The sequence below is a fragment of the Dromaius novaehollandiae genome, chromosome 6 (genome assembly GCF_036370855.1).
Source record: "Dromaius novaehollandiae isolate bDroNov1 chromosome 6, bDroNov1.hap1, whole genome shotgun sequence".
In the NCBI taxonomy this organism is placed as follows: Eukaryota; Metazoa; Chordata; class Aves; order Casuariiformes; family Dromaiidae; genus Dromaius; species Dromaius novaehollandiae.
Genome location: NC_088103.1, coordinates 24,614,230 through 24,641,566, shown reverse-complemented (window position 1 = coordinate 24,641,566; position 27,337 = coordinate 24,614,230). Strand labels below are relative to the sequence as shown.

The 27,337-nt window shown below is 39.8% G+C and overlaps 1 protein-coding gene across 1 annotated transcript; it reads left to right on the top strand.

Moving 5' to 3' along the window:
• The first annotated feature begins 767 nt into the window (after positions 1-767).
• Positions 768-27,337, top strand: HELLS (helicase, lymphoid specific). The gene is made up of 22 exons (XM_026094907.2): positions 768-898; positions 988-1,109; positions 4,334-4,456; positions 5,818-5,877; positions 6,333-6,369; positions 6,462-6,526; positions 6,975-7,016; positions 7,866-8,090; positions 9,571-9,753; positions 10,023-10,166; positions 11,083-11,279; positions 12,024-12,120; positions 13,055-13,216; positions 13,733-13,875; positions 16,165-16,303; positions 17,870-17,953; positions 18,068-18,187; positions 20,283-20,399; positions 21,338-21,497; positions 24,694-24,790; positions 25,002-25,078; positions 26,794-27,337. The coding sequence occupies exons 1-22, from the start codon at positions 868-870 to the stop codon at positions 26,889-26,891; spliced, it is 2,523 nt and encodes an 840-aa protein (XP_025950692.1). The 5' UTR covers positions 768-867; the 3' UTR covers positions 26,892-27,337.

The following is a 27,337-nucleotide window of genomic DNA, read 5'->3' as shown; positions in this document are numbered from 1 at the left end:
ATTCAGGCTCTCGCACTAACGGAGATAATTAATCAGCCTCAGGTACGTCCGCAGTCTCTACGCAGAGGCATGGTACCGGTACCACTCCCGGCAGCAGAGGCACGCAGCGTAACGAAGCTCGCACAGAGTTTTGTGCTGCTGTGCCTGGCCAGAAGCTGCTGCTGGCACAAGCCTTTCACAGTGAGCTTTACACAGCGGGGAGAGGCACAAGGTTTAGCTGCAAGGGTGAGCACAGAAAAAGGCAGCTGCTTGAGCCCTGTCTCTGTAAAACTCTGAACGGCCTCAGACACATGACCCAGCAACAGCAAAGGGCAATGGAGGGTGCCAGGGTGGCGTAAGGCCACCGCAGGCTGCCCGCCTTCCCGTGGAGCAGAGGTGCCCTCCTGGAAGCAGTCAGAAAAGGGGTGATTGGCTGGCGCAGAGCCCTCAGAGTGGGGTGCAGGCAGAGAGCCAGGGCCCCGCAAGGCCGCGGGGGGCTGTGGCTGTGGCAGCCGCCCTGCGGGCTCACTTCGGCGCCTGTGGAGACACCGTGTTGGGGGGGGCTACAAGCAGCGCTAGTAGGCCTCAGGCCAGCTGGCTTCGACGCCGGGCCTGGCCTAGGGCCCGACCGTGACCCACCCAGCCGCAGCACTCATGGCCGGCCACCCAGCGGCACCAACAGTCTCCCCGCGCGGGTAATGGCGCCGCGGTGCCCGGATATGAGCCGCCTCCTGCCAGGATCCAAGATGGCTGCCGGAGGGGGCGGGGCAGCGGCGGGGCGATCTCGCGAGAGCTCGGCCGGCTCTCGCGTGGCTGGGGTAGCGCGCGGTTTTTGGTCTCGCGAGGCAGCCAGGCGGGCAGCGCGCGGGAGCTCGGTGGGGCGCGGTGATGCCGGCGCGGAGCGCGGCCAGCAGCGGCGGTGAGGGCCGGACGGGACGGGACGGGACGGGACGGGGCCGGGCCCTTGGGCCGGCGGCGCCCCCCTCACTGAGCGCGTGTGCGTTGCAGAGCCGCCGGGCGCGGAGATGGGGGAGCAGGCGGAGGCGGCGGTGATCACCCCGGCCATGCTGGCGGAGGAGCAGCAGCTGGAGGCGGCCGGGCGCGAGAAGGAGCGGCAGATGCTGGAGAAGGTGAGGGCGGCCCGCGGCGGGCGGGCGGGCGGGGGGCCGCGGCGGGGCTGCTCGGGCCGCCCCTCCCCCCCCCCCCCCCCCCGCAACGGGCGCTGGGGCGGCTGAAACCGCCGCCTCTGGATTTTTCGTCTAAAATATTAAGAATACGGGTTTGGTTTGGTTGTGTTTTCTGTGTGTGGTCATAACTTCTCTTTTCCTCTCCTTGCTGCTTATTTTATTGACAAACAACCAAGCAACCCCTGCTAGAGCCCTTCCTGGCGCTTCCACGAACACCGCTTGTCTCTAGCAAAGATGAGCCCGGTTCTGTGTCTCTTCTGGTAGCAGATGTGGGTGAAGCATCTGCTGCCGCTGGTTGTTCATTCTCTTTGTAATGGTGTTTGCAGGCCTCAGCTGAACCGCATCAAGGAAGTGATCTGGCACAGAAAGCCTCGCCAGAAAGGATGATTGCTGCCCCAGTCAGTCTCCTGGCCCAATCCCCTGCCCATTCCTATGAGCAGCTGTCCAGGCACAGCTAAGCAGAGGAGAGCAGGAGCTGCTTAAGTGGACATTGGTTGCCACCAGAGCAAACTTGTGTGTCATCACCCTGAGATGCATGCTTGTGTTGCAGGAAATAAAAAGGTTTTGTAAACTCTCTTAAGGAAATCACACAGTCCTAACACAAGCAACGTGATCATCGCAAGGTTCCACTTCTCTCTCTCTGAATTTTTTCAAATACTGGTATTAAACAGAGAATCTGTTGTGGAGAGAGTGTGTGAAAACCTGCTGTTTCTAGAATTCTGTGGTGAATTCATCTTGCTGATACAAATTATCAAGGTGTCAGAATACTTGAAATATAAGGTTTTCTATTTCAGGCATAAGGAAGTATAAGCATGAAGGACCTCTCATCTTAAATGCCTTTTGGAAAATTGATTTCTAAGCAACCAATGCTTTTAATCAAAACACGAGAAATCAAGCTTTTTTCCTGTGTCTTTCAGAATGCTGTCTTTCATTTCTTCCTTTTTCCTGTTAAATCAGTAGGTTTTTATTCAGCCCACAGGAGAATGACATGTTAAAAATAGAAACATTATTCTGAAGGCACAAGAAGTAGCAACTGAACTAATTGATAAGATATACCTTTACACTGCAGCATTTTTCAATACTGCAGTTAGAAAATAATATCTTTTTCTCCCAACAGTCTCACAGGCTTGCTTCTTGCAATCAGTAGCTCTTGATAGAGCCTATTTGAACTTCTCCTTAAATATTCATTGATCTGACTCCTAACGAGAAATCTGAAGAAAATGCTTTCAGAGGGTAGGGAGGGAAGTCGTGCTTTAGAGCAGATATAACTCATCCTACAGGAAGCAGAGAAATGGACTTAGAATTTAATTTCTTTTACAACCATCCACTTCTATAATAATGCTATAATGTGACAGAACTGTTTCATTTTTTCTTATGTGTTCTTCCCATTTTTTCAGCATCCACAGAGCTCCCCTCCATCAGGGACATTGCTCTGTTGTCCTGTGTACTTCTACCATGCCCTCTGTGCACTTGGGAACCAGTCAGCCCAGGGGAGCTTACCCGTGTCACTAAACCCAGGCTACTGGCATTAAGGAACTGTCCATGTTCTAGAAGCTTTTGTTTTCTTTCTGCTTGTCACTTCTGTGACCCCCCTGCCAGGTGATTTGTACTGTAGTTTGACAGAGATCACTTGTCCTTTCTGTGGGCTGGAGGCAGAATATCGCTATGCGAATATATGAGAATGTAAACTGGCAAAAAGAAGAGTGACAAATTTTTGGCCTACTTTATATAATGAAAAAAATGTTTGGAGTTTGAGTCAAAGGACAAGGTGGGTGCCTACTCTGGAGAAGTTATAGGAGTTTAAACTGTTTGGTTTTGAGTTTTTTGGTTTCTCTCAAAGTTTTCTCAGTCAAGGGAAAAATCCTTCTGATTGACTAATTATTGGAAGGGAGCTGTGTTCCAGTGTAGCAAAATGTGAGCAATAGCAATTAGCTGAATGAAGTAGCTTAGTTTTAATTAGATTCTCTTTTGGCTTTGCCAGAAAAGATCGGTCTTCCTGAGCTCAGGTACTTGCATCTGAAGGAAGAAAACTGAAACAAGGAGAGCACAAACAAATAAAAACATTGTGGAGAATCACAAGGACACAATCTAGTCCACAAAGAACTTGTGGGGATAGAACTTCCCCTCCTAAAAGAATATGTGGATAGCTAAGGTGGCTCCTGCTACTTGGTAAGGATGACCTTGAGAACTGTTTTGTGAGAATAAAGGTGTGTTTTCTGGGAGAGAGAAACAAATTTTCTCCTTTTCTATGTCACTGTTCAGCTAATGTCCCTTTTCCCTCCCCTGTATTTAGCTTGAGAAAGTTCTCTTGCCTGTCTCGGTGTGCTCTTCCCCCAGCCCCCAGCATTTCTTCTGAAGGCAGTGGCGCAGATAAGCATCTTGTAAAGCTCTGCATCTTGCTTTTCTGGGGTTTCTCTTGGAGATGCTAATTTACCCTTTTTCACTTGTTTAATATCTCGATCTAGCAGGCAACGGCTTTTGCTAGAGGGTGAATGCTATTTTACTTTTTGGGGAGTCATGATTTGAGTTTTAAAGGGTAATTTGCAGACTCTTAATTGCAGTTTTACTGTAATTCTATTACAGATGTTACTTTTATGAAAGATAACAGCATTCATTCAAATGTGTTTTTTTTGTAAGCAAAGCAAGACGAAGCTTCTCTTTTCATATTGAGTTGTCCGCTGTAAATTAGTCATAATGACTTTTGTAGCTGTCTAAACGACTTGTCCACGATGAAAAGCTGTGATGAAAAGGTGGAGCTGTCTCTGTAGTACTTTGGAAACTCTTGTCTTTTGTAATACTTTGGAAACCGTGTACTGAAATTGCTAGGTAGGTTTCTTTCTTCTTAATTTTACAGGCTCCAGATAAATCACTTTTTAATCTAAATCTGTAAATCTGAGTTCGGATACCTTGAGCCTTTGAATCTCTTGCACTACCGCACTAGAAGCGGTTAAATAGCAGAGCTGCTGTTTACATATGCAAGTGAATCCAGCCTGGAGTTGCATTCACCGCACAGCACTTGAGTGATATGTATGGGTCATTATACCCACAAGTCATTGGTATTTAATGATTGGAAGGGGAATGCTTGTGTATGTGAGAGATCCTTTTATTATTTTTAAAGCATTAACATTGAAGCATCTATATGCTTAATATCTTTTCCTGTTGGCCAGGCACGCACTACTTGGGAAAGGGAGTCAAGTGAAATGCGTTACAAGAGGCTTCAGCACTTGCTTGAGAAAAGTAACATCTATTCCAAGTTCTTGCTTACCAAAATGGAACAGCAGCAACTGGAGGTAGGTGTGTTCTTGTGTGCAGTGGGGATTCTTGAGATAGGTATAGCTCTGTTGCCTCTGTTTGGATTTTGCCATCCAGTTGTTTGAACTGAATTAATAATTCTCTTAGGCTCACAACAATAACATGAAAATCTACTGAAGGTCCTGCCCAGGAGTTCAGTGGTGCTTTACCTAATATTCAGAATTTGTCCTAGATGCCCTATAAGCATGGCTTGTAATTGAGAAATCACAACATAAAGATGGCACCGATACGTTTCCAGTTCTTCTTTTGGCTTGAAGAAAAAGTAAAAATGCTTCAAATAAGAAGCAAAGTTTAAAGAAAATAGAAAACCTGGAAGGACAATAAAAGAAGGCAAGATTTAGCAAATAGGAGTGGTGCAGCCTTCTGTGCACATAACCAAAAGCTGAGGATGAGGCTTGTCATCAGGATGATAATGTAGGACTCCCTCAAATAACTTACCAAGGCCATATTGCTCCCAAATAAGAGCTTTCGTAAAATGATTTGATGTGTGCTTTTTTTTTTTTTTTTTTTTTTTTTTTTTTTTTTTAATCCGTGAGCTGCTGAGTTCACACCTAGTTTAATCTTTACTTTCTTCATTGTCCCTATATGAGCAAGCTGTAAGAGTTTGAGCTTGAGAGGGAGATGAGCAATCTCAGGAAGAGATTCAAGTCCATGATGTTATCAGGAAAGTAACATTGACAGACTGCGTGAACATTTTTCCAAAATATTTTTCTAGTTTTCAGTGTCAGCTCAAATTCATGACTACTGCATCGATAGAGTGCCTATTTCAGTGTTAAGCCTTTTATTGCTCCATTTGATAAATACCAAGATCTGGTTTTTGTTGTTGTTGTTTTCCGAGATATTTTTGCTTTCAATAAGCAAGTATAGTAGATGCAATTAAAATCTTAGATTCTTCAAGACATGAAAATGCTTCTTCCTTAAAGGCATTGTAGTCTACTTATATTGCTTTCTCTTCTAAGCAGAACACAAGCAGTAACACGTAGAAATTAAATGGGAGTTGCATACATGCAAAACTTAACTGCAATAAATATGCTCTTTAGTGTGCTATTGGGAATATTTTTTGCTGGAGTCTTTTCTGAATTAATGTATTTCTCTGAAAGTGTTTAAAGTATTCACTGACAAGTAATTCAGAGCAATTATACTCCCTTTGCCCAAATCTTGCTTTATGATTTTAAACAATGTCAGAATGAAGGCTTTTAGTGGGATTGCAAAAACAAATCAAGTCCATAGAGTATGCACAACTCTACATTAACAATGTAATCTGCCTGTTATCATTTCTGTAATGGATAGTTCTCTTGTGGGTGTTCCTTAAAGATAAGAAATGTGTGTGGTTTTTTAGGAGCAGAAAAGGAAAGAGAAGTTAGAAAAAAAGAGAGAGCTGTTGTTAAAATCTGCCAAGGTAAGATTAACTAGCTATTTCATGAAGACTTTCTAAATAAAAGTCTGACAAATTACTGTGTCAATTTCGATCATCTGGTCAGGTAAGTAAACTAAACAAGTTGAAATTCTCCAGTCTTTTGGCTTACAGATCTATCTGTGTACTATATTTATTTTTAACCATAATAAGGCTCTTTAGAAGGGCTTTAAAAAAATCATGTAACTTGGCTTTTTTTAAGGAGACTTTTTTGACCCATTTTGATTCAAGGAAATGGTTTGTATTCATTGTGAGGGCTTTTTTTGGTTTAGAAATAGGAACTATTTTTTGCTATAATTTTATCAACTGTTTAATTGTAAAAGTGTTTCCAAAAGGCTTCAAAGATAACAGCCTGAGCCTAATTGCATCTTCCTTCCATCTGTGTCATGCTATTTAGAGCTGTGTAAGACATTGAACCTTTTCTTATATTTACTTTCTAGGGTCAGAATCCAGCTGATAGTAAAGAAGAGAAATCAGGTAATGTATTAGGATTTGCTTTTTGTCAGTACTGTTGTTTTTTTTTTTCTTAACATTTGATGTGCTGTGTAATGTCAAATGTTATCCTACAGCTGCAAAAAAGAAGAGAGGGAGAGAAGATGGAACATATAACATCTCAGAAATTATGTCCAAAGAGGTACGCCATAATTGTAAATGGGCTTGTTTGGATTTTTGTAACATCAATTTTAACTGATGAGACAGTTCACTGTTGACACATCTGCATTTCTTGGAGCAGTAAATTTTCATATGTGGTTGTAGGAGATCATATGTCTGTCTTTCAAGAAAGATCTAAATAACAAAAAGTCTTTTAAGACCTGTAGGATTCAATTTTTTTTCTTTTTTAAGTATTTGGGAAGGCAAGCTCTGAAGACAGTACATCTCCAGAAGACAGTCTTTGTAATTGGAGTATGTTTGCTGATGTGTGGCATTTGCTTAGTCACTTGTCTGATTAATAATGTGTGGAAAGTCACTTAAAGTATGCCCAGATTTTTCAATTAGAACTTCAAGGTTCTCCTGAAATGCAAATTGTAATAGCCTTTAAGATTGAAAAACACATAAGTATGCTTTTTTCTCTTTGTTTTCAGGAAATCTTATCAGTGGCAAAAAAAAGTAAAGTGGAAAATCAGGTATGTTGGCACATGTTGTTGCAGCTTAAATGTGTTAAGCCCTAAGGAAGGAAAGGCTTTTTATACTTAATAGCATATCTTTAAACTTTTCCTGTAAATAAACAGCTCTCTGCTAGATATTGAAATCCTGAATTAGAAGTTGCAAAAAAGTCATGCAAGTGCACTTAGATATTTATTTTCAGATATCTTGGGTAAAAACCTTTTTTGTTTGTTTTTAACTGATTTAGAGTGGATTATACATTACGGAACATTTGTAGTTTGGAAAGTAAAGGAAACAGCAGTTTACTAAGGAGAAGTAAAAGGTTCATGTTGGTTTATGAGACCTTACTTAAGATATACCCTCTTTTAAGCATTCAAACACAGTGAATAAAAGGTGGTAGCTTCTTTTTTGTGCTGTAACTTAAGAACTGCAAGCACACAGTATGAGCTACTTTCTAACACTCTAGAATCCACTTACAGAATAGCAGTGTCAGTGTTAAATGCCAGCCTTTGCATGCCAGGTTTTAAGCCTGTTTGCTTTTAATGGTAGAAGACCATAAGCATAATCACTTCGGTAACTATCGCTGCTCTTCAGTTCCAAAGGGGTAAAGAATATACATAAGGCATTGAAATTTTGCACATTGACATTTGCTATATGGCAGTATCATTCCTGAAAAGAAATTCTGCTCTTAAGTTGACAGTTGTTCAAAAAAGTCTTTGTATCAGGGGCTGGCATACTTCATTGCACAGTAAATAACTGCTGTAAATTTGCTAAAAGTGCAGCACCTCTGGAGCACCTTGTAGAAATGTCTTAGTTGAGCTTTAATACGTATGCTACTTGTCATGTATTCTTTGAACTTTCTTCTGTAGGATGAAAGGTCTTCTGACAACCTGTGTCCAGAGGACTTACAAAAAAATGGAGACTCAAATAGTGTCATTAAGGATAGATTGTGTCAAGCTGTACGACACAGTGCCAAGCAGTTCCTCGATCCAGTACGGAAATTTAATGGACAACCAGTGCCTTTTCAGCAGCCAAAGATTTTTACTGGAGGTGTCATGAGGTGGTACCAAGTGGAAGGCATGGAGTGGCTCAGGGTATGGAGCAATAGATTAAAAGTTTAATCCCAGTCACTGACTGGAGACAGAGAAATGGAGAGGAGGAATCACTAGGAATCTGTTCACAGCTAGTACAGAGGAGGTGAAGAAGGAACAGACAGTTCTTCATGATGTGTCATGATATAAGAATTGGGTATTATGAAACAAAATTGTCAAGCAGCAGATGCAGAGTTACAGGGTGGGGAGGATATTTCATTTTGTAAAGGCTTTCTTTAGACTTAATAGTTGGTGTTCTCTTCCCTCTCTCCATCTGTTTTCGTGTTAACTCAACTGTCTTTTCAGCCCTTCCTTACAAGAACTTTCTGAAAGCACTAGGTCTGTGCATACTTATTTTGAATCTTACTATTTTCCTCTCTTGAAGATTTGAATACCTAGCACCATATGTGTTTAAAGACTTACTACCTTGCAAGTCTGACATGGATAAAACCATTGCCTCTTGGAATCTTTGGCTAGTGATACCAAAACAGTTTTTTTTAAATGCTTTGTCTTCAGCATTTAAAAGCAAAAGCTAAAGAAATTTGACATTTAAAAAATGCCAATATATGCGTTTAATTTCTTCCTGTCTTTGCTTTCAAGCCAAATTAGAACAGCTTTCCCCTTTAATTGTAGGAGCCAGACAGAGCTAACTTACATTCTGCTACCAATCCCATATCTCCCTCTGCTTTTTTTTTTTTTTCCTTTTTTTTCCTCTATTCTCCCTACAAGTGGATGTATCCTGTTTTACCAGACTTAGGTTCATGTCACAAGTGAATGCTACTAAACTCACTCACTCTGGCATTTTGTTACTGGGAAATGCCTAGGGAAGAGAGTAGGTCTGTTCTGGGGGGACAGACTGGTACCTTAGCTGGTCCCTGATGTATAAGATCCTTTTTATGCTTAGTAGGTTGAATGGCCAAAGATCACTGCTGTCTTCCATTCCATTCTGTTCTGTTGTGAGATGTTTCTCTTTTACTTGTCAGAATAGGCAGTGTCTGTACAAAACTCTTTTGCCAGAGCAGCTGGCTGTGTTGGTCAGAAATTGTACCTTTTTCCTGTGGTAAAGAAGCTGTGCTAACAGAAGCTACTTGGATAGATGTGACTGAAGCATCACAAACAGAATAACTTGGTTTGTTTGGGAGGAAAGTAAAAGGTATTCTTTAGAGCTGGGACAAGTTAAAATTTGGGTAGTATGAACTGTAAGTTCTGTTGAAGTGCTTTTTGATATAATGCTAATTCTTATGTTTCCCTTTGATACTGTTTTTGTTTTTGCCTCCTAGTCAGACACTTAACTGGCTAGAAGCACATACACCTATGTATGAATGTCTTTTGTTTAACAAGATGCTTATATTTGTTTTGGCCATGGAGAAATCTTTCTCATTTAAGTTAAAATGTGCCTGTTAGACAGCTGTGGCAACTTTCTCTATTTTTCCTAATGTGTTTTAGGTCCTTTGCGTTTACATATCTTTCTCTGTGTGTCCAGATGCTTTGGGAAAATGGTATCAATGGCATTTTAGCTGACGAAATGGGTCTGGGCAAGACAATCCAATGCATTGCAACAATAGCGCTGATGGTGGAGCGAGGAGTCCCTGGTCCTTTCTTAGTATGCGGTCCCCTGTCTACTCTTCCAAACTGGATGTCTGAATTCAAGAGATTTACTCCAGAGGTAAAAAAAAGGTTCAGGCTTTGCTTTTCTTCCTTGTGTCTAAAAGAACAAATTATTTAATTTTTACTCTAATCCTTTGCCTTGAAATTTTTTTCTATATCAAACATCAGTTTAATTGTGGTTATTTATGTCGTTACTACAAACTATGCCTTGACTTGCTGTATATTTACAATCTTGTAGGTAAATTAACTCTCTCTCCTATCATCCGTTCAGCTTTACAGCTTTGCATGAGCTTAATTGACCTGACTTCTAAATCTCATTTCTCTTAGATTCCATTAATGCTGTATCATGGAGCTCAACAGGAACGTCGTAAACTGGTTCGTAAGATTCATGGGCGTCAAGGATCACTACAAATTCATCCTGTGGTCATTACTTCATTTGAAATAGCCATGCGAGACAGAAATGCCCTACAGGTACCTAAGTTCTCCTGAAAATCCTGTGACAGGTGGAATGCCTCATCACTATCAAGAGCAATGCATTTGAATGCAGTAAAAAGCTGCTTGCTGCCTCTCAAATGTGACATCGCAGCACTTGTATTGGCATTCACTTTTTCTTTGCTGTTTCCTTGGTAGCAGTAGCTCTGGATTTTTATGCTTAAGAAGTGCTTAAAATAGAACACTTCATCCAAAAAGTGAAATAAACAAATAATTACAGCACATACTTTCTTTTTACTTCCTCTTAGTAGGTAGAACAAAACCTGTTTGTTTGGGGGAGGTTGTTTTGTTTACTTTTTTGAGTAAAAGTTGTATTTAGCGTATAACTATCTTGGTTAATATTGGAGTGGTTGTCTCAGTGAGGAGAGGTTTTTTGTACAGCATTTACTGACTACCAAAGAAGCATTGGTATAAGTTTCAAACCCATACCTCTGTGAGTGTTTTTGTGCAGTGTAAGCTGCAAAATAATGTAAGAATGCTGTTAAGGAACACTGCATAGTTGATAGGAAAATTCTGGAATGTGTTAATTGTCAGTGAAAGGTCTGTGCAACCTTAATTTACTCCTTGGGCATGTATGTAGTGGAGACACTAACTGAATATTCACATGCTATCTTCTATGCAAAACCCCTGTCTCCACTTCATAAAATGCATTTTTACCTGGACAGCAAAGTGACAATACCGTAGTCACCTCAACTTCCTAAATGCATTCACCACCAAGAAAATGTATGGTATAACTATTTGGATTAATATATTTTAGTCTGGCAAAGAGAAATAACACTGAATAGAGTCTTTTTAATGAGAAGCATCAGACAGCCCTAATCATTGGTGCTGCTCATCTGGTGCATATTTTGATGGAGTAAAGATAAGATTTCTTGAAATATCCTTTATTTTGCAGCACTGCTTCTGGAAGTATCTGATAGTGGATGAAGGTCACAGGATTAAAAATATGAACTGCCGTCTTATCAGAGAACTAAAACGATTTAATGCAGACAATAAACTCCTTTTGACTGGTACTCCCCTGCAAAACAACTTGGCAGAGCTATGGTCGTTACTTAACTTCCTGTTGCCAGATGTGTTTGATGATTTGAAAAGGTAGGTCTGTTGGCAAAAGCTATTCCCTTTGTTCTCTTTGGGAATTGTTGTGATTCTTTAAGTATTAAACTTGTATTGGCATTTAAAGAATTGTTTATTGTATGGCTGTAACCTGTTTTGGGGGGGGGTTTTGTTTGTTTTTTTTGTTTTTTTTGTTTGTTTTTTTTGTGGTAGAGTTGTTGTGTCTTCCCTTCTTTGCCCCTGTAGTTGCTTCAGAAAGGAAGTGTCAGCTCCGTGCTTGGATAGTGGAAACCTAACTCTGAGCTAACCCTAAGCGTTGAGGGAGGATGTGGCTGTCTAATCATAAGTGCCTAGTGCTGTTTGAGATTCTGTAAGATGTTGGAGACATCTGTGTGAGGCTAACAGACAGGACCTGTGGGAGACCTATGCTTTTCTGAAGCAGTAGCCAGAGGTCAGGTGGAAGAGTAGGGTCAAAACAGTTTTGAGTTCAATCTATATTTGGAAAACAATATAGGTTATAATGAATACAATAGAGCTTAATGAATATTCCAATTAATACTTGTAGTTTTACTAATCAGTTTAAAATCTTAGCCTCTGCATAGACAGTTATATTTCAGAAACATCTTATGCGTAGACAGTGAAGAGCAGAGATGATGCACACCACTGTTTTTGTTTTGTTTTTGTTTTTTAAATCACAGGATAAGAGAAGGATAGGATACTTAAGTCATAAAGAATTATAGCTATAAAGTAAGCTATTCCTTTTTTCTTACTCTGTTTTTATAGCTTTGAATCCTGGTTTGATATTACCAGCATTACAGAAACTGCCGAAGATATTATTGCTAAAGAAAGGGAGCAAAACATCTTGCATATGCTGCATCAGGTTTTCCCTTACTCTTTGTATTGTTTTTCATGATTTGTTTCTAACATTAGCTATTATTATAAACCATGTCAAAATCTTGTTTGTGGAGCCGACTTCTGGGTCTAAGGCTTTTATTGTAGCACTTCTGGATTTCCTTAGCCTTGGGGCTTTGTTCAATCTTTACAGCATATGCAAATGCTGAAAAGAACGACATACCTCTTTGGTAATGACTCATTTTCGTTCTTGGGACTGAGCGGAGATTAGTCAAACTTAATTGCAGTTGCTTGCTTCTTCTTGCCAAGAGACTAAATTGGTGTATTTATCTTGTTGAAAGGTAGCTTTGCGGGAAGTTAGGTAACTTTGAGGTGCTGGACATAAAACCTTGTGGAAAAACTAGTTGTATAATTGGCCTATTTTCAAAAGCAATATCAAATTATTATTAAGGGTTTTTTTGGTCTAAGGAAAAAAGTCAATGCTTAGAGAACTGTTGTTTTCCCACCTTAAACCGACGGTGGAAGATGGAAATTGTATCTTGTAGACATAATTGTTGACAAAAATTTGTTCTCTGTTGTAGTAAGGGTTCGTCAAGGCCTACCCTTGCAACAATGTGATTTAAGAAATATAGCAAGTGAAATGGCGCTATTTCATAAAAATAAAATTACTTTAATGAAAATGATTTGAAAAGTCTGTCATGTAGTAACTGCTGCACCTCTATTAAAGACTTCAAAATACTTCTAAAATGTCAGTGGATGGGTTGTTTGAACATATCTGTTACCAATACATGTGTAAAACCTTTTGAGTATGAGTCCATATTAAAAAATGAAATATGGAACTCTGAAGATTAAATCCCTTAGTCTAAATTGTCAAAATAGCACTGTATCAGTAGACCCTTTTGTTGCTCTAAAACTAGCCCTGTTAAGAGCTTTAAGTCATTATAACATATAAAACATTTCAGATTCTGACGCCTTTCTTACTGAGAAGACTGAAATCAGACGTTGCTCTTGAGGTTCCTCCTAAACGAGAAGTCGTGGTATATGCACCACTGGCAAAGAAGCAAGAAACTTTCTATACCGCCATTGTAAACCGCACCATTAGGAAGCTGCTTGGGAATAATGAGGTATCTACTGAAACAAGTGTTAGAAATGTACTTGCTATTAATGATTTGTGAGCAAAAATACGTAGGCATTGTTTCATTGCTGGTATAACCAAAACCACTTTTTGCTTAAATTTTGGGTCTAATCCTTTTGTTAATTATTTCAGTGGTAATTACTGTGACTGACCTCAGGCTGCACAGAACTAGGTAATATGCGAGGGGGAACAGCTTCTTCTTGTCTAGCTTTAGGTTAGGGGGGGAAAAAAGACAATTTTCAATAGACTGACAGTTTCTGGTAAAACATCAGTAAGGTACTCATGCAGCTGTCAAAAATCAAGCAGAAGCTTTCAGATTCTACAGTTGTGGACCTTTAGGTTGTGGGCCACTTTTTCTACATAGCTGAATTTACAACTACTGAATCTAAATATTGGACAGTACATCTCATTGAGACCTGCTTGCAGTATTGAGAATTCTTGGATCAGCGTAGGCATTTCATCTGAAACTATCTGCTGCTGATAGCAACGTTGTTATTTCCTGCAGGAAGAAGTAGTTGAATTGAGTCCTACAGGCCGACCGAAACGCCGCAGTCGAAAACAGGTTGATTATTGTGAAGTACATAATGGTTCACCTGATGACTTGGAAAAATTGATCAGCAAAATGCAAGAGGAAGTGGAAAAAGAGAGGTGCCCTAACAAGATAATTTTTTTTTCCAAATACTAAATATGTTCCTTTTATTTCAACTTAGCTCCAAAACTTTGCTTATCAGAATTTATAAAGAATGGCAGGCATTTTACAGTGCACTATTCTTGTGACTTTATGCTTTGCTTCTTTGCTTTTCCCTAAAATTTGCTATTTTGTGATAGCAGTGGTCAGCTTGTACCATAACTCACTGCCTCATTGACAATGATGGAGCTAATGATAAGACATTTGATTCTACTTGCTACAGGCCTTCTAGGCCTGTGGCCTTTGCAGGATCCTGCATTGAAATTGGCTCTCAAGTCCCTTTTTCCAAGAGATGGTTTTAGTCATGGTCTTAAGTAGGTCCTGTAGTCATAGTATGATTACTAAAGCTTAGGTAACTGAACTGTGCCAGTGGGAAAAATAATTCTGATGTGGTCTTGGGGCATTAAGCACTGAAGAACACTGCTTGTTAATGGTTGCACCAAAGCCTGAAGGTCTAAGATGGTGTCGGGTGTCAGCAGGGGAAGAACTGCCTCATCTTAGTTATTTGGTAATTGAAGTTCTTGGTAATATCTTAGGTCCTGGATAGGGTTAGCAGTGAGGACAAGATGTTGAAGAGCTTAAGTTGGTAGATATTGCAAGCTTTGCAAGGTTCAGGTAAGCCTTTTGTGTCTAACAGTTTATGTTTGTGGCTGTATCTTTCATTGACTCAAAAGACAGGACAAGGGATAATGCTGGTGTGCTAATTACAGTTAACTCTCAAGTTTTGGGGGAGTACCTCAGGAACACTTGAAGCAAAGTTTGGGCTCAAGACTGGAGGAGAGGAAAAGTTAGTTTCCTTGCTGAGTTTTGAGGGGTGGGAAGTAGGCCTAAGCTGAGGCCTGGAACCCAAATGGTCAGTAAGGTTATTGTTAGTTTGACAGGTATTGGTCCACTTGCTGGAGATTAATCTCAGCGTTTGAGATTCAGGACTGAAGGACTTGAAGAGTCATGTTCATGTAGGGTCTTGTATGTAGTCTTGTTTTGGCTCTAAATTGGTTGGAAGTCCTTTGGGCATAAGAAAAACTGGGATTGGGATTAAGCTTCAAGGTTGAAGAAATGTGTTTATCTTGCTTGATTTTATTTTAGTCCCATGTTCTCTACAAGAACTGATAATGAAATATATGCTTGTGTTACTTTAATGGCGTGCATGGAGCCCTGAAGTTGCAGACAGTGCTTAGATGTGGAAGAGCTAAAGAGCTGCATTTGTTGCAGAATCCTCCAGACTGTACATGTGGCTAAAATGGGACCAGTGTAAACTGTGTGGCTGTTTCTGGTTAGGGGTTGCCTTGCTATTGATTAAGGTTCAAGTTTAGAGAAAAGTTCTGTTTCAAGAACCAGAGTTTGTGCTGGAGTTGGAGAGTTTTTGCCATGGCTAATATCCTCTTGGTAGCCGTGGCATAATTTCTGGCCACTGCTAGAGTGAAGGTTGGTTTCAGGGCTGGAGGGCCTGGACAGCTGCACTAACTGCTGGATTGTGCAGGACCCAAAAGGTGAGAACAAGTGGCTTCTAGTGATAAGGACTGAAATTGTCTTAGGACTGTGGTTCTCTTGGGTCAGGGACTATGTAATTAATCTTGAGAATCAGGACCAGAGGAAATGCTTGTTTCTGGATTGCATGAGGTTTGGTTGTGACAGGAAAAAATAATTTTCAGTTGTTTACTAATATGCGATTATTTCATAGGGACCTTTGATTATTTTTAATGCTAGTGTTAGGCTCTGAAACCAGAACTGTTAGAGAGCGTACTTGGTACTGGCTCCTTTTAGGACTGGCCTAGACTGGGGACTGAGTCAGCTGACAGTAATGGCTTGTGTTTAATTGTAATGTAGGTGCAAGTCCCCATTGGACATTGGGACTTAAGAGACTTGATTATTCCTGACTTCTTTAAGGCCTCCAGGATAGGCAGAGAGCTGATTTTGGAGTAGTTTATGTGTCGTTCTGTGGGAAGTCTGACCATTTGTTGGTAGAGGGGACTTGCTTGTGTTCCTTTTTCTGCTAGATGACTTGCACAAGTTGATTTTTTTCTTCTGCTTACTTCTGCTTACTACTTGCTACCCTTTTGTATTTTAAACCAATCATGAAAAACTGTTCTTGTTGGAGTGGTAACAGCCTTACTAACTGTGAAGGATCTTGAGGGAACTTGGCACTCCACGTGCATTTGTTGCTTGATTTTTATTTTCTTTTTGCAGTATCTGTAACAGATAATGAAGCGACGCCTTTCTGTACTAATAAGATGACATGTCTTTTCAAGGCCGGTGGTAGAAGTGAGCATTCCCATGGATTCGGAGGTGAACCTTAAACTGCAGAACATTATGATGTTACTGAGAAAATGCTGTAATCACCCCTATCTTATTGAGTACCCACTGGACCCTGCTACACAGCAATTCAAGGTATGCATTTTTAAAGCATTACCAGAAGAATTACTCTAGGCATTAGAAAGAATAGACTGAGCTGACAACAGTGAAGAATTACTTTGTCAGTGTGTTCAGGACAGGCCTCCCAATTGAATTCCAGCAGTGTGATTGAACCATTATTTGAAGCTTTATACAGCAGCAGTTGCAGGGAGTAGTTCAGACTTTGTGCCCTTGTAGCCTTTGCACTAGTGATACTGCTTGTCATTATGTAGGCATTTGTCTGCTGGGAGCAAGATTATTGATTCAAGCTGATTCAAGAGCTGTTTTAGGATCTGCCCTAAGTTCTACTCACAAAGGCAAGGTTTCAAAACCAAAACATTGACCTTGGTGAACTGTTCATGACTTAAACTGTATATGCTGCAGAAGGTAGGGTGTTAGCTTGTATGTGTAAGGTGTTTCAGGGCAGATGTGTACAAAAAAAGATCAGCTCAGAGGACACAGGATCTTGTCTCCCCCTTGAAAGGGAAATGCAGAATAAGTATATCACATATCAGAAGGGCCACTGGGGCCAGTTGGTAGCTTCATCTACACAAAGCAATCGGCAATATAGCAAACTATGAAGCAATTCAGATTGAAAGAATCATTGCTGTTTGAGAGCTTTAAGACATAATTGAGTTTGGGGGGGGGTTTTTTGTTCGTTTGTTTTTTGACAAACTAATTAAAATCCTTTAAGGAGAAGTTAAAGGTGCTTGCTCATTCTAAATGTGGCTTTGCAGGCCCATGTAGTCATGTTTCGTGTTCAGTGACCAACACCAAATTCAGCTGCGCTCAGGAGCAAACTGTCAAAGTTTTTCAATAGAAAATCAATGTGTTTAAAAAAGGCAGATAACCCAATCCGAATGAGGAAGTGAGATTAGTTAATGCATATAAAATGCTGCTTGCTTGACAGTTGACACCATGTGCAGGAGCTAGCACCTGTTTGGGAAGATTGATTAGAAATTAGTGAGGTGGCTTGCTTGGGGCTCAGACACGAAGAGTTCCTGCATCCCTCCTCTTAGCCCACAGCAAAAATTGGGTGTAAGAAATTGTCTTGAACAAGAGAAGGGTCTAAGGTAGTAGATGAAGATTTTGCTCTGTCAATTTTTGCCTCTTGGCTGATGTGTATCTTGTTCAGCTAGTGCTATTTATTTCCAGCAGGTGGAAACCTTGCACATTACTACTTGTGCAGTTACTACTGCTAGAAGCTGGGAAGGAAACAGCTGTGCTGTTCCATTATTGAAAAAATAAAATTCATCGAGGTTTCTCCTTTCAAAAATGTCATGAAAACTGATTTTTTAAGATTTGGGTATATAAAATGATAGATTTGATTTAATTTCATCTTGATTAAACTGATTCAACTTATTTTGCTAAAACAAGTGTTGTTTCCAGTGTTACAGCTTTTAGTTAAAAAGATGGTACAGCTTGTTTCTGCAAAATGCTTTCAGCCAGCTTTTGTTGGTGCATCTGAGTGCTGAAAACGTCTGAGTCCTTCCCTCTAATATACAACCTGCCTTCTTCCCCCCTCTCCCCCCCCCCCCCCCCCCCCCGCCACATTCTCCTAAGGTTGATGAAGATCTAGTAAAGAATTCGGGCAAGTTTCTGCTCTTGGACCGGATGCTTCCAGAACTGAAAAAGAGAGGTCATAAGGTAAATTTGTGTGGGCAGCAGGGTGGAGTTTTTGTTTGATTGGTTGGCTTCTTTTGGTGTAGTTGTCCTCTTATGACCAAAAAATGGTGCTAAGGAATCTTCCTGGTTTTGTAGGTCTTGTTATTCTCACAAATGACTATGATGTTGGATATTTTGATGGATTACTGCTATCTGCGAGACTTCAAATTTAGTCGATTAGATGGCTCCATGTCCTACTCGGAGAGAGAAGAAAATGTAAGTAGTTGCACATTCCCTTTGAGCCTGTGTAGTAAAACTTCTGTCTGTTCCTGTGACGTTGGGGTGCAATTTTACATGGCATTTAGTCTTTAACATGTCAAAGCCATGTATGTTGACTGACATCCTTGCTGCTTCTTTAATGTCTACTGCTCAAAAATACCGAGGTAATGAAGTGTGTTACTAATCAACATCTTGTGGTCTGCCTGGAATGATGACTACTCACACGCTCTGTGGCCCAGATGTGACATGCATAACACATCCAGATTGTAACAGATGCTAATCCCAGTTTGCTCCTGCCCGTATTGTTTCCAGAATCCAAGATGTGATGCTAACATCTGTGGGAGCGTACTGCAAGTCTAATGCCAGATAGAGTAGACTTCCTAGGAAATAGTCTTGTGTACCTATTGGGACACCTGTAATTTTAGCCCAACAGAGCAGTGGTTTTGGTCTGGTATAGTCCTTTGTTCTTGCATGCTTGTTACAGTTTGAAGCGATCGCGTGTGTCCAGCAAAAGATGCTTTGGAGGAATAAGGCAGTGCTGTCCTTCAACTCACTTGGGTGTCAGCTTTTGTAGCCTGCGAAGTGCTTTGAAGCTAGAGGAAATTATTTTGGCAGAGAAGGAAACCTGAATGCAGGCAGATTCATCATGCACTCAATTAGAAAGATTCTTAGTAAGCACAGCAGGCCCAAGGGATAAATGAGAAATTTAAAGGTGCAATGTGTCCAAGCCTATACCACATGTAGGAACAGCAACAAGCACTTGCATGCAAACATGCCTATCTTGTAAATTGTGAGGCGTTGCCCTGATTTGTTCTTTGGTTGCAAATTGTGCGTGGTACCTTTTATGAGGAAGCAGGTAAACTAGGGCTATCTTTGTCCCCTGTGGCTTTTATTGGTTTATCAAATTATCCATATTAAACATAAATTTTTTGTCTGTTTAGGTTTTTAAAGTATATAGTTAAAGCATTTTGACATAGCTGCAGTTTCCCTCTTCATTTCAGCTGCATGAATGAGTGGCTCAAAAGAATGCTAGGATTTAATTAAATGCTGATCTATGCAAAGAAAGAGTAAAGAATATAGACAGAACATCCAGGGCCTAGTGGTGTTAACGTCTTTGTTACAAAAAATTCACTGCACAGTAACTGAGGTGCATCTCCAGCAAACTATGGGAACGAGATAAATGCAGCAAGCTTTCAAGGGGGTAGCACTAGCTGCCTAACTTTTTTCTTTCCCTCTCTGTCCCCTGCTTCTGTACCTACCATAGTATGGTAGAGGTGCTGGTTGAGAGAACTTTTCCAGGTCACCAGCCTAAGTTCAGTAGGGCTGACCTGCTGTCAGTGGTGGAGATGCTAGTGTCCAGGAAAGCCTAGAGGAGTTGAGGTTTGCAGAGCACTTGGATAGCTGCTTCAGGCTGGCAGTGGGGTGATGGTTTCTCTTACTGCTATGGTCAAAATCCTGAAAATTACTGTAGTCTTCCAATTTTCTGACAGTATGAGGGTGGTCAAAGCAAGCTAGGGCTTAACTGGTATTGCAGACCTGGTAGGAACTGTGCTGACAGTTGGGAGCATCTTGCAGTGCAGGCAGGCTTAAATGGTGAGCAGGAGGCCAGAAAGTTACTCCCAGGTTTTCACCTAAGAGGAGGAGGTATACAGTCTGGCTGGAAGTAATAGTCAAGGTGGCTGCTGTTTTTTTAGATTGCTGCTTGTGTCAAGAAGTGGATATGTATTTAGGCTCTGCCAGCTTGGACTGTGCTTGTTTTGGAGAAGAAAATGGTATTGGATGGTAGATTATCTGGAGATGCATGTGATTTGGACCACATGTCATTGTAGTAGTCTTCTCTCTGGGCAATTCATTGACCAGAATCATCAGATAAGAAAATATAGTTGCTTCATTTCGTGGTCTTGTCCTGTCCCAGATGCATGCAGTGTTTCTTACAGCTTTAATTTGACCTCTGACAGTATGTTTTATATTGTATTTGTGTTCTTCTTTTTAAACTTTAAACACATGGGTTTTTTGTTCCTTTTTAAATAAAACATTTGCTACATTCTGTTGGATCTGCCTGCTGTTTTGTAATAGATAAATTCTCTTCCAGATGCATCAGTTTAATACTGACCCTGAAGTCTTCCTATTCTTAGTGAGTACAAGAGCTGGAGGCTTGGGCATTAACCTAACTGCAGCAGATACAGTTATCATCTACGATAGTGACTGGGTATGTTGATGCAGTGTTTACCTCATCATGCTTGTCATGAAATGCTTTCTCTATTGCTGCTGATAATAATTTAGTAACTCATTATGGTATAGACCACTTCTGTAATTTACTTTAATGAAACATTACATGACGACAATATAAGCTGTGTATGCAAACAGGCTTTATATTAACTATACAGCCCAGGGGAATATGTCCTAGTTTATCCAGAACAAAGCTAAAGCTGCTTTGCAAGGCCAACTTGTTTGTCCTCTGAATTATAGCAAAAGCAGGAGGGTTTTTTCTGTTGCTTCTGGAGATGCATTTCCTTCTTTCACTTCATTAAGAAGTTTGAAAGCTGCTGGTACTCTGCAAGTTCCCCAGTTCCAACAGCTGGGTTGTTAGTATCGGGCCTTTGAATCTCTTCATGTGAATTGCCATCCATGTTTTAGCTAGCTAGGTTCGTGCTGCTCTTGCAAGTGCAGGGAAGGTTGGGAAGAGAAGAGGTATGGAGAGGAATGTCTGAGGACATATGCCCCTTCATTTTCTTTTAACATACAGCTCTGCTTATTGCACAACTATTTACCTTCAGGAAAGCTAAAGGAACTTCAAGAATGGCACTGGAAAAAAAAATTTAATCCACTTCCTATCATCCTACAGAAAAAGCTAACAACCGCAGATAAATTTTTAACACAGATGATGTGCATCTGTTAAACTGCATTATATAGTGCCGAAGCAGCCAAGCTAGTCGAGTTAGCCCAATTTTGTAGCTACAGCAGCAGAGCTCAGCATGGGCTAGTTTAAATGCAAGTAGCTTTGGAGCTGAGTTGTACCATAGGTTCCCTGCTGTTTGCTTCAGCTCTGTCTGACCTTTGGAGCACATTGATTAAAAATGCTCCCTGTGGTACAGTTCTTAAAGAAACCAAGTTAGCTGCATTATTAACTTTTTTTAATCTACTCAGAACCCCCAGTCAGACTTGCAGGCCCAAGACAGATGTCACAGAATTGGCCAGACAAAGCCAGTGGTTGTATATCGTCTTGTGACAGCAAATACTATTGACCAGAAGATTGTGGAGAGAGCTGCTGCCAAGAGGAAGCTAGAGAAGCTCATTATACACAAAAGTTAGTATTTTTCTCTTTATGACTTCCTGTTTAAAAAAAAAAAAGTATTTCTTCCTTAAATCCTGAGAGAGAACTTACTGCTCTGTCTGAGACTCTTTAGTATTTTTTTCTTAGATGCAAATAGCTTCATCTCTCCAAGAAGTGGCTGTATAGTATCACCTTCCTAAGTGCATTCTTTAACATGTTACAGATCACTTCAGGAAATGAAGAGCACTTGTAGTATTTCTGGGATCAGCATATTTTAGCTATTTCTTACTAGTAGGCAGAAAAAAAAGGGTGACAGCACAGTTGAGCCTACCTGGGAGGAAAAAAAAGAAGAGTGAAACCAGGCCATAAGAGGATAGAACTCTGAGCTTTTGGCAGCTTGTCAACAAGGTGACAGTTTGTTCAACCCAAATGTTTTTAGACTTCCAAGAATGAAAGTGTCTGAGCTGGAGGTAGATGACAAGTCTGACTTGATTATCTTTTTTAATTATTTTTTTTTAATCAAATTAAATGAACCAGAAGATAAAGGGAAAATCAGATATACTAAACTGCTAGCAGTAACATTTTATCACAATTCTTCATTTGAAGCAATATGCCTAGCTAGTAGCATTTAGAGCTGTGTTTCATGATGTGAAGTTTGGAGATGGGCTTTCCAGTTACGCTGGCAAACGTGCTCGAGTAGAGAGCATGCCTACTAAAATTGGTAAAAGAAGTAGAGACTATTGAAAGCTGGTTTCTGGAGGTTTCTACTGAACTTGGTCCAGATGGCAAATCCTGGAGTCGTGGAATTGCTGCACAAAATTACAGCATTCTGCCTGCATCTGTCCTTCTGCGTTTGAGTACTCTTGATAACCACAGTAAAAAAGTACTTTTTGGGCCATTAACTAACCAGCGCTGAATTGAACAATAGTCTTTTATTTTGCATGCAGCACAATGGCATTATTATCTAGCTGGGCATACTTAAAGTCTAAGAAAACAATGGTGTTGAAGCTTCTCTTTTGGGGTAAAATTCTTTTGGTTGGGTGCTGTAGGAAGCTCTGCTCTGCTTTTACAGCTTGTTCTGTTTGCCATATTCAAACATTAGTTCACTGTAGCATTTCCCAAATACTAAGCTCACTTTAAAAATATAGCAATTCTAGAAATCTGGTGTAGGCCTCTGACAGTAATTGTCCTTATATTAAATGTTAAGGAATTTAGGAACTTCCCATAATATACATATATTGAAAAAGAAAAAAAAAATACTATGCATTTTGAGGGCATAAAGGGAGCAAAAAGCCACACCTGTTCCTCTGGCTGCTGGACAGTGCACTATTTCATGAGCTTAAACTGTGAGTTGCCTCTTTTTGAATGATGTCGACTAATCTTTTCTTTCTTTATCCTAGTTCTAACCTTTTCTTTGTAATCTGTTTGACACTGCTATCTTGGTGTGAGCGCCAAGAAATTAATCTGATTTTTTTTTTTCCTAGGGGCTTTAATTATCATTTTAAGTAGAAGAAACATTTATTTTATATGAATTTGATTAAGATCCAATTTGAAGATAAAACTAAAGTGGAAAGATCAGCACAACAAACAGGATGTGCTCGAGCAATAGGTGACTGACATAATGGGAACTAGAACTAGTCAGTATACAGAAAGGAAGCTAAATGGCAAGGGTCATGTCTTCAGCTTTGTTATAAGTTGACTATTTTTCGTGCTAACTATTGATGAATCATATCCAAGTCCTACAGCGTAAGTAGAGGATCCCCTCCAGGAGCCCTTGGATCCACTGTGCAGCTCTGTAAAGGTGATGCAATGGATCCTGTAATCCCGAGTATCTAAAAAGTACAAGAAATTTGGAGAGTGAATGAGGGAGGGATATCATGAAGCTTACATGCCTAAATCAGGCCTTTCAGTGGTGTCTAACCATACAGGACAGGTGCAGCAGAAATACTTAGGAGCTGAAATTTGTTGCAAAACAGTTTGATTTGGGGGCCTGAGCACCAGGTTTCTCCTTCTGTCTTTTCTTTCTATTTTATTAAAGAAATTTGCCTAGGAAACTGAGAACCAGCATGGGTTTAGTTAAATTAGTAAATGTCAGACTAAGATGAAATGATGCATGTAAACTTCTCTTTACATCAGTAAATGTTCATAGGGTCCTTAGTATTTTTCTCTCAGCATCATTATTATTACAACCTAAGATCTCCGCAGCACTAATTCAGTGCCCTACAGTTTGTGAAACTCTGAGAAGTAATCCCAAGGAGTGAAGGGAAATAATGCATGACATGACCTGGACCCTGGGGGTCACAGCCGGAGACATTAATGGAGGGGAGACTCCTGTATCCCAAACCCCTCTGGAACTTGCCTCTGATTTGCACTTCACAGAGAAACAGCTATAGTCCTTTGAGGGAGATTGGGCAGGGAGAAAGTTTGAAACCAAGATATAAGAAAGAACAAAACTATGAGGAAAGGGTGTGATGAAAACTCACTAATAAAATGAGTTCATGTGTTAATAAAAACAGAAGCAGCTTAGCAGAGTCTGAGCACAGGACACACCAAGACTTGCCTCTCTCCTTGGGATATGCGTGGCTGAGCTTGGCTTTGTTCATGTTCATCTTTAGTTAGGTAATAACCTTGTATTATTTCTTGGATATTTGGGCAGACATCCAGATTCATGTGTAGATAGGTGTTAGCATGGTCTCTAGGAAAGCAGCCCAGGTTGGATGTGTTCAGTCGTGTCTGCCTAGTCTGTTAAACTGAGGTTCTACAGAGAAACAACGTATCTTTCCCATATTTCCTATCTTATAATGGTTAATGCTGCTTACTTTGTTTCAACCAGCTTACATTATAAAGGGAGCAAACTCCAACATCCACCATCTAACTTTATTTGCAATGTTTTTACTGTAAGTAGAACTAATGGCTTTCCTGCTCTGTGTGTGTGTGTGCATGTCGAATTGGTGTTTCAATCAGCTCTTCTGCATACTATGGCTAGGAAAGTGGAAGACCTGCATGTAAACTCTTTATGCACTTTTTTTTAACCGTTTAGCCTAAAAACTTAAGTTGTTTTTAGCTGAGGGATAAAACAGTGAAATGTAACATTAGTTAAAGGAGTTAGTTTGGATGTGCAAGAATAGATTATTTCTCTCTGTGCATCTAGCATTGTTGTGTTGCTATACAGAATTTATTAATGTTTCTGCCTCTATATACTTGTTTCCTGCCCCCTCCTCCCCCACAGATCAGTTTAAAGGTGGCAAATCTGGTCTAGCACAATCAAAGAGCTGCCTGGACCCTCAGGAATTAATAGAATTACTGAAATCCAGAGACTATGAGAGGTATGCGCATTTTCACATTTTTCTTAAAACCATAAATTTATAACTTTCAGCTTGTAAATAACTATCAAAAAGATGACTCTTTTGTCTTGCAAAGTGGTATGTGGATCTTAATAGTGGAAAGAATGTCCCGGGGATTCTGCTATGCAGAAAACTGACTTTTGTGCAATATTAACTGTAACAGGCTTTTAAGAGATTATTTCTTCTTCAACAGAGAGGTTAAAGGATCTAAAGAAAAAGTAATCAGTGATAAAGATCTAGAGTTACTCTTGGATAGAAGTGATCTTATTGGTAAGTTACAGTTTTCATCCAATTTTTCTCTTTGATAATTAAATCATATTTTATAAGTAGACTTTTTCTTTATTAGAGCCTTTAGAGTCATTTGAGTCTTTATATGTAGAAAACAGTCATATCTTCACTTCCCTGCAGCTACATTGTATATACAAAGACCCTTTGGTCTGTTCACTGGCATTTCCAATTGGATCTGCCAAAGAGGAAATAATAAAACTGAAAAGGATTCCAGAAAACCACATTCATACGTCGTGTGTGCTTGTGTGAATGAAGAGCGTAGATTAGGAGCTGTTCTGCAAAGCAGCTTTCTTTAGATGTTGCTGTAATTGGCAAAAGCAGAAATTATCCTTACAAGAGGATTTATTTCAGCAAACTCCTTTGTTTAAAAACATATTTTGATACTTCCAGAATTATTTCATCTTGAAATGTAGTCTAGTAACACTTTTTGGGAAAAAAATGGAGCTTTTCAGAGTTATGGCTTGTATCAGTGGATCAAATATAGAAAGTTTTTTAGGCTGTCTGCTTACATGAATTCTCATTCTTGGTCAGGACAAGGTATTACAAGAGTGTTAACTTCTCTGAGAAAGGAGAAAACTCTTGTCCAGTTCCTCTAAACGTTAGACTTGGTATGCTTTGTTTCCTTCAGCAACTTTAGGACAGATAAATGTAAACACATAGATGAAGAAAAATCATTTATTAAAGAATTTCAAGTGAAAGTCAAAGACAGCCTTAAACAATTGTGATATGTGTAGTTTGCTTTAGGAGGAAAGAACAGCTTTGTACTTGAAAATTTCTCCTAGATTATCTAAGGAAATGGTTTTATAAAAGCTCTTCTCAGTTAAGAGTTAACAACAGTTAACTGACTGATGCTCGAGAATGGTTCTTGATGCACTGATTTAATGTGATCCATCTCTGTCTTTACAAGTTCAGGCTGAAACAACTTACATAAGTATCTTTAAAACAACCTGATTTGTCCTTTCAGATTGGAAAAGGTGCCATTTATCTTGTGTATTAGTGTGTACTACATATTATAATGGTTGTTTATTCATATTTTCTTAGTTATAGTAAGCAGAATCAGTGTATTAATATTGTTGTAAAAAAGAGAGAAGGAAGATATTAGTCTAGCATTATGTCCTGAATACTTACTACAGCTAGCTGCAGTGAATGCTTTAGAAATTGAAATGCCACCTCCTACCCCTGTAAACCGTAATTAAATTTGACAGAAGGACAGTTCTTTTTTAACTTTATATTCACTGAAATGCCAACACAGTGATTGGAAATGCTTGGAAAACAAGATGCAGACCTTCTAATTTTTGAAAAAAACATAGCTAGCAGGGCTATAACTTTCTGTGCTTTTTCCCAGTGACTTCACTCTCTAGGTTTACTGCATTGTTTCCTTCTGAGGAAGGCAAAATTGGTACAGGCAGACTTAAAGCTGCTTATCTCCATTCAGATCTAGTCAGAGGTGTTGGCTGTGGGGGTTTTATTTGTTTAAAGTATGCAACCGAGAAATAACTTCCAAACTTACATTTTAAGTTGCTGACTGTTTATGAATGAGCAATATGATTTTTAAACAAGGAACTTGCTTTTCAAATGCAGCTGAAACAAAAATATGTTCCCTCCCCCGCCAGATGAACTTTTCTCTCTGCATTGATGTACTTGAACAGAAAGATTGCAGGTGACTGTCTATTACTGTTCATCATTTTTTATCCTAGATCAAATGAAAACTTCTGAAACAGTTAAAAAGGAAAAAATGGGTGTCTTCAAGGTCCTGGAAGAGTCGTCAGGTTCCAACGCAGAATGTGTATTTTAATGTGCAAATAGCCTGTAGTCTTGCAGGACAAACATATGTCTGACATCAGATCTTACAGAGATATCATTTATACATACTGATCCTTTATACTGACTTTCTGTAAGGCCTTGTTCAAATCCTTCGTGTTCTTTCAGTGAACTTTAACATGTTCTACAATGTAACTTGTGTGATAATTTCATGTTTGTAGCTTTAGCTTCTGATAATTAAGGAAATGAGCATGTTTCACATTTTCAGCTAGTTTTGTGATCAGTGGTAGAAACTGCCAAATTTGTGTAAAATCTTCCTGTGGAAGTCCTAAAACACTTTTTTTTTTTTTTTTTTTTTAAGATGTCAATTATGGTTTTATTTGGAAGGGAAAGAACATGTGCCTTTGTTACAGCCACTTGTGTAGCTTCTGTTTTAACTTTGCAAATTATTTTGATAAATAAATGTCTCGTTTGTCCTAA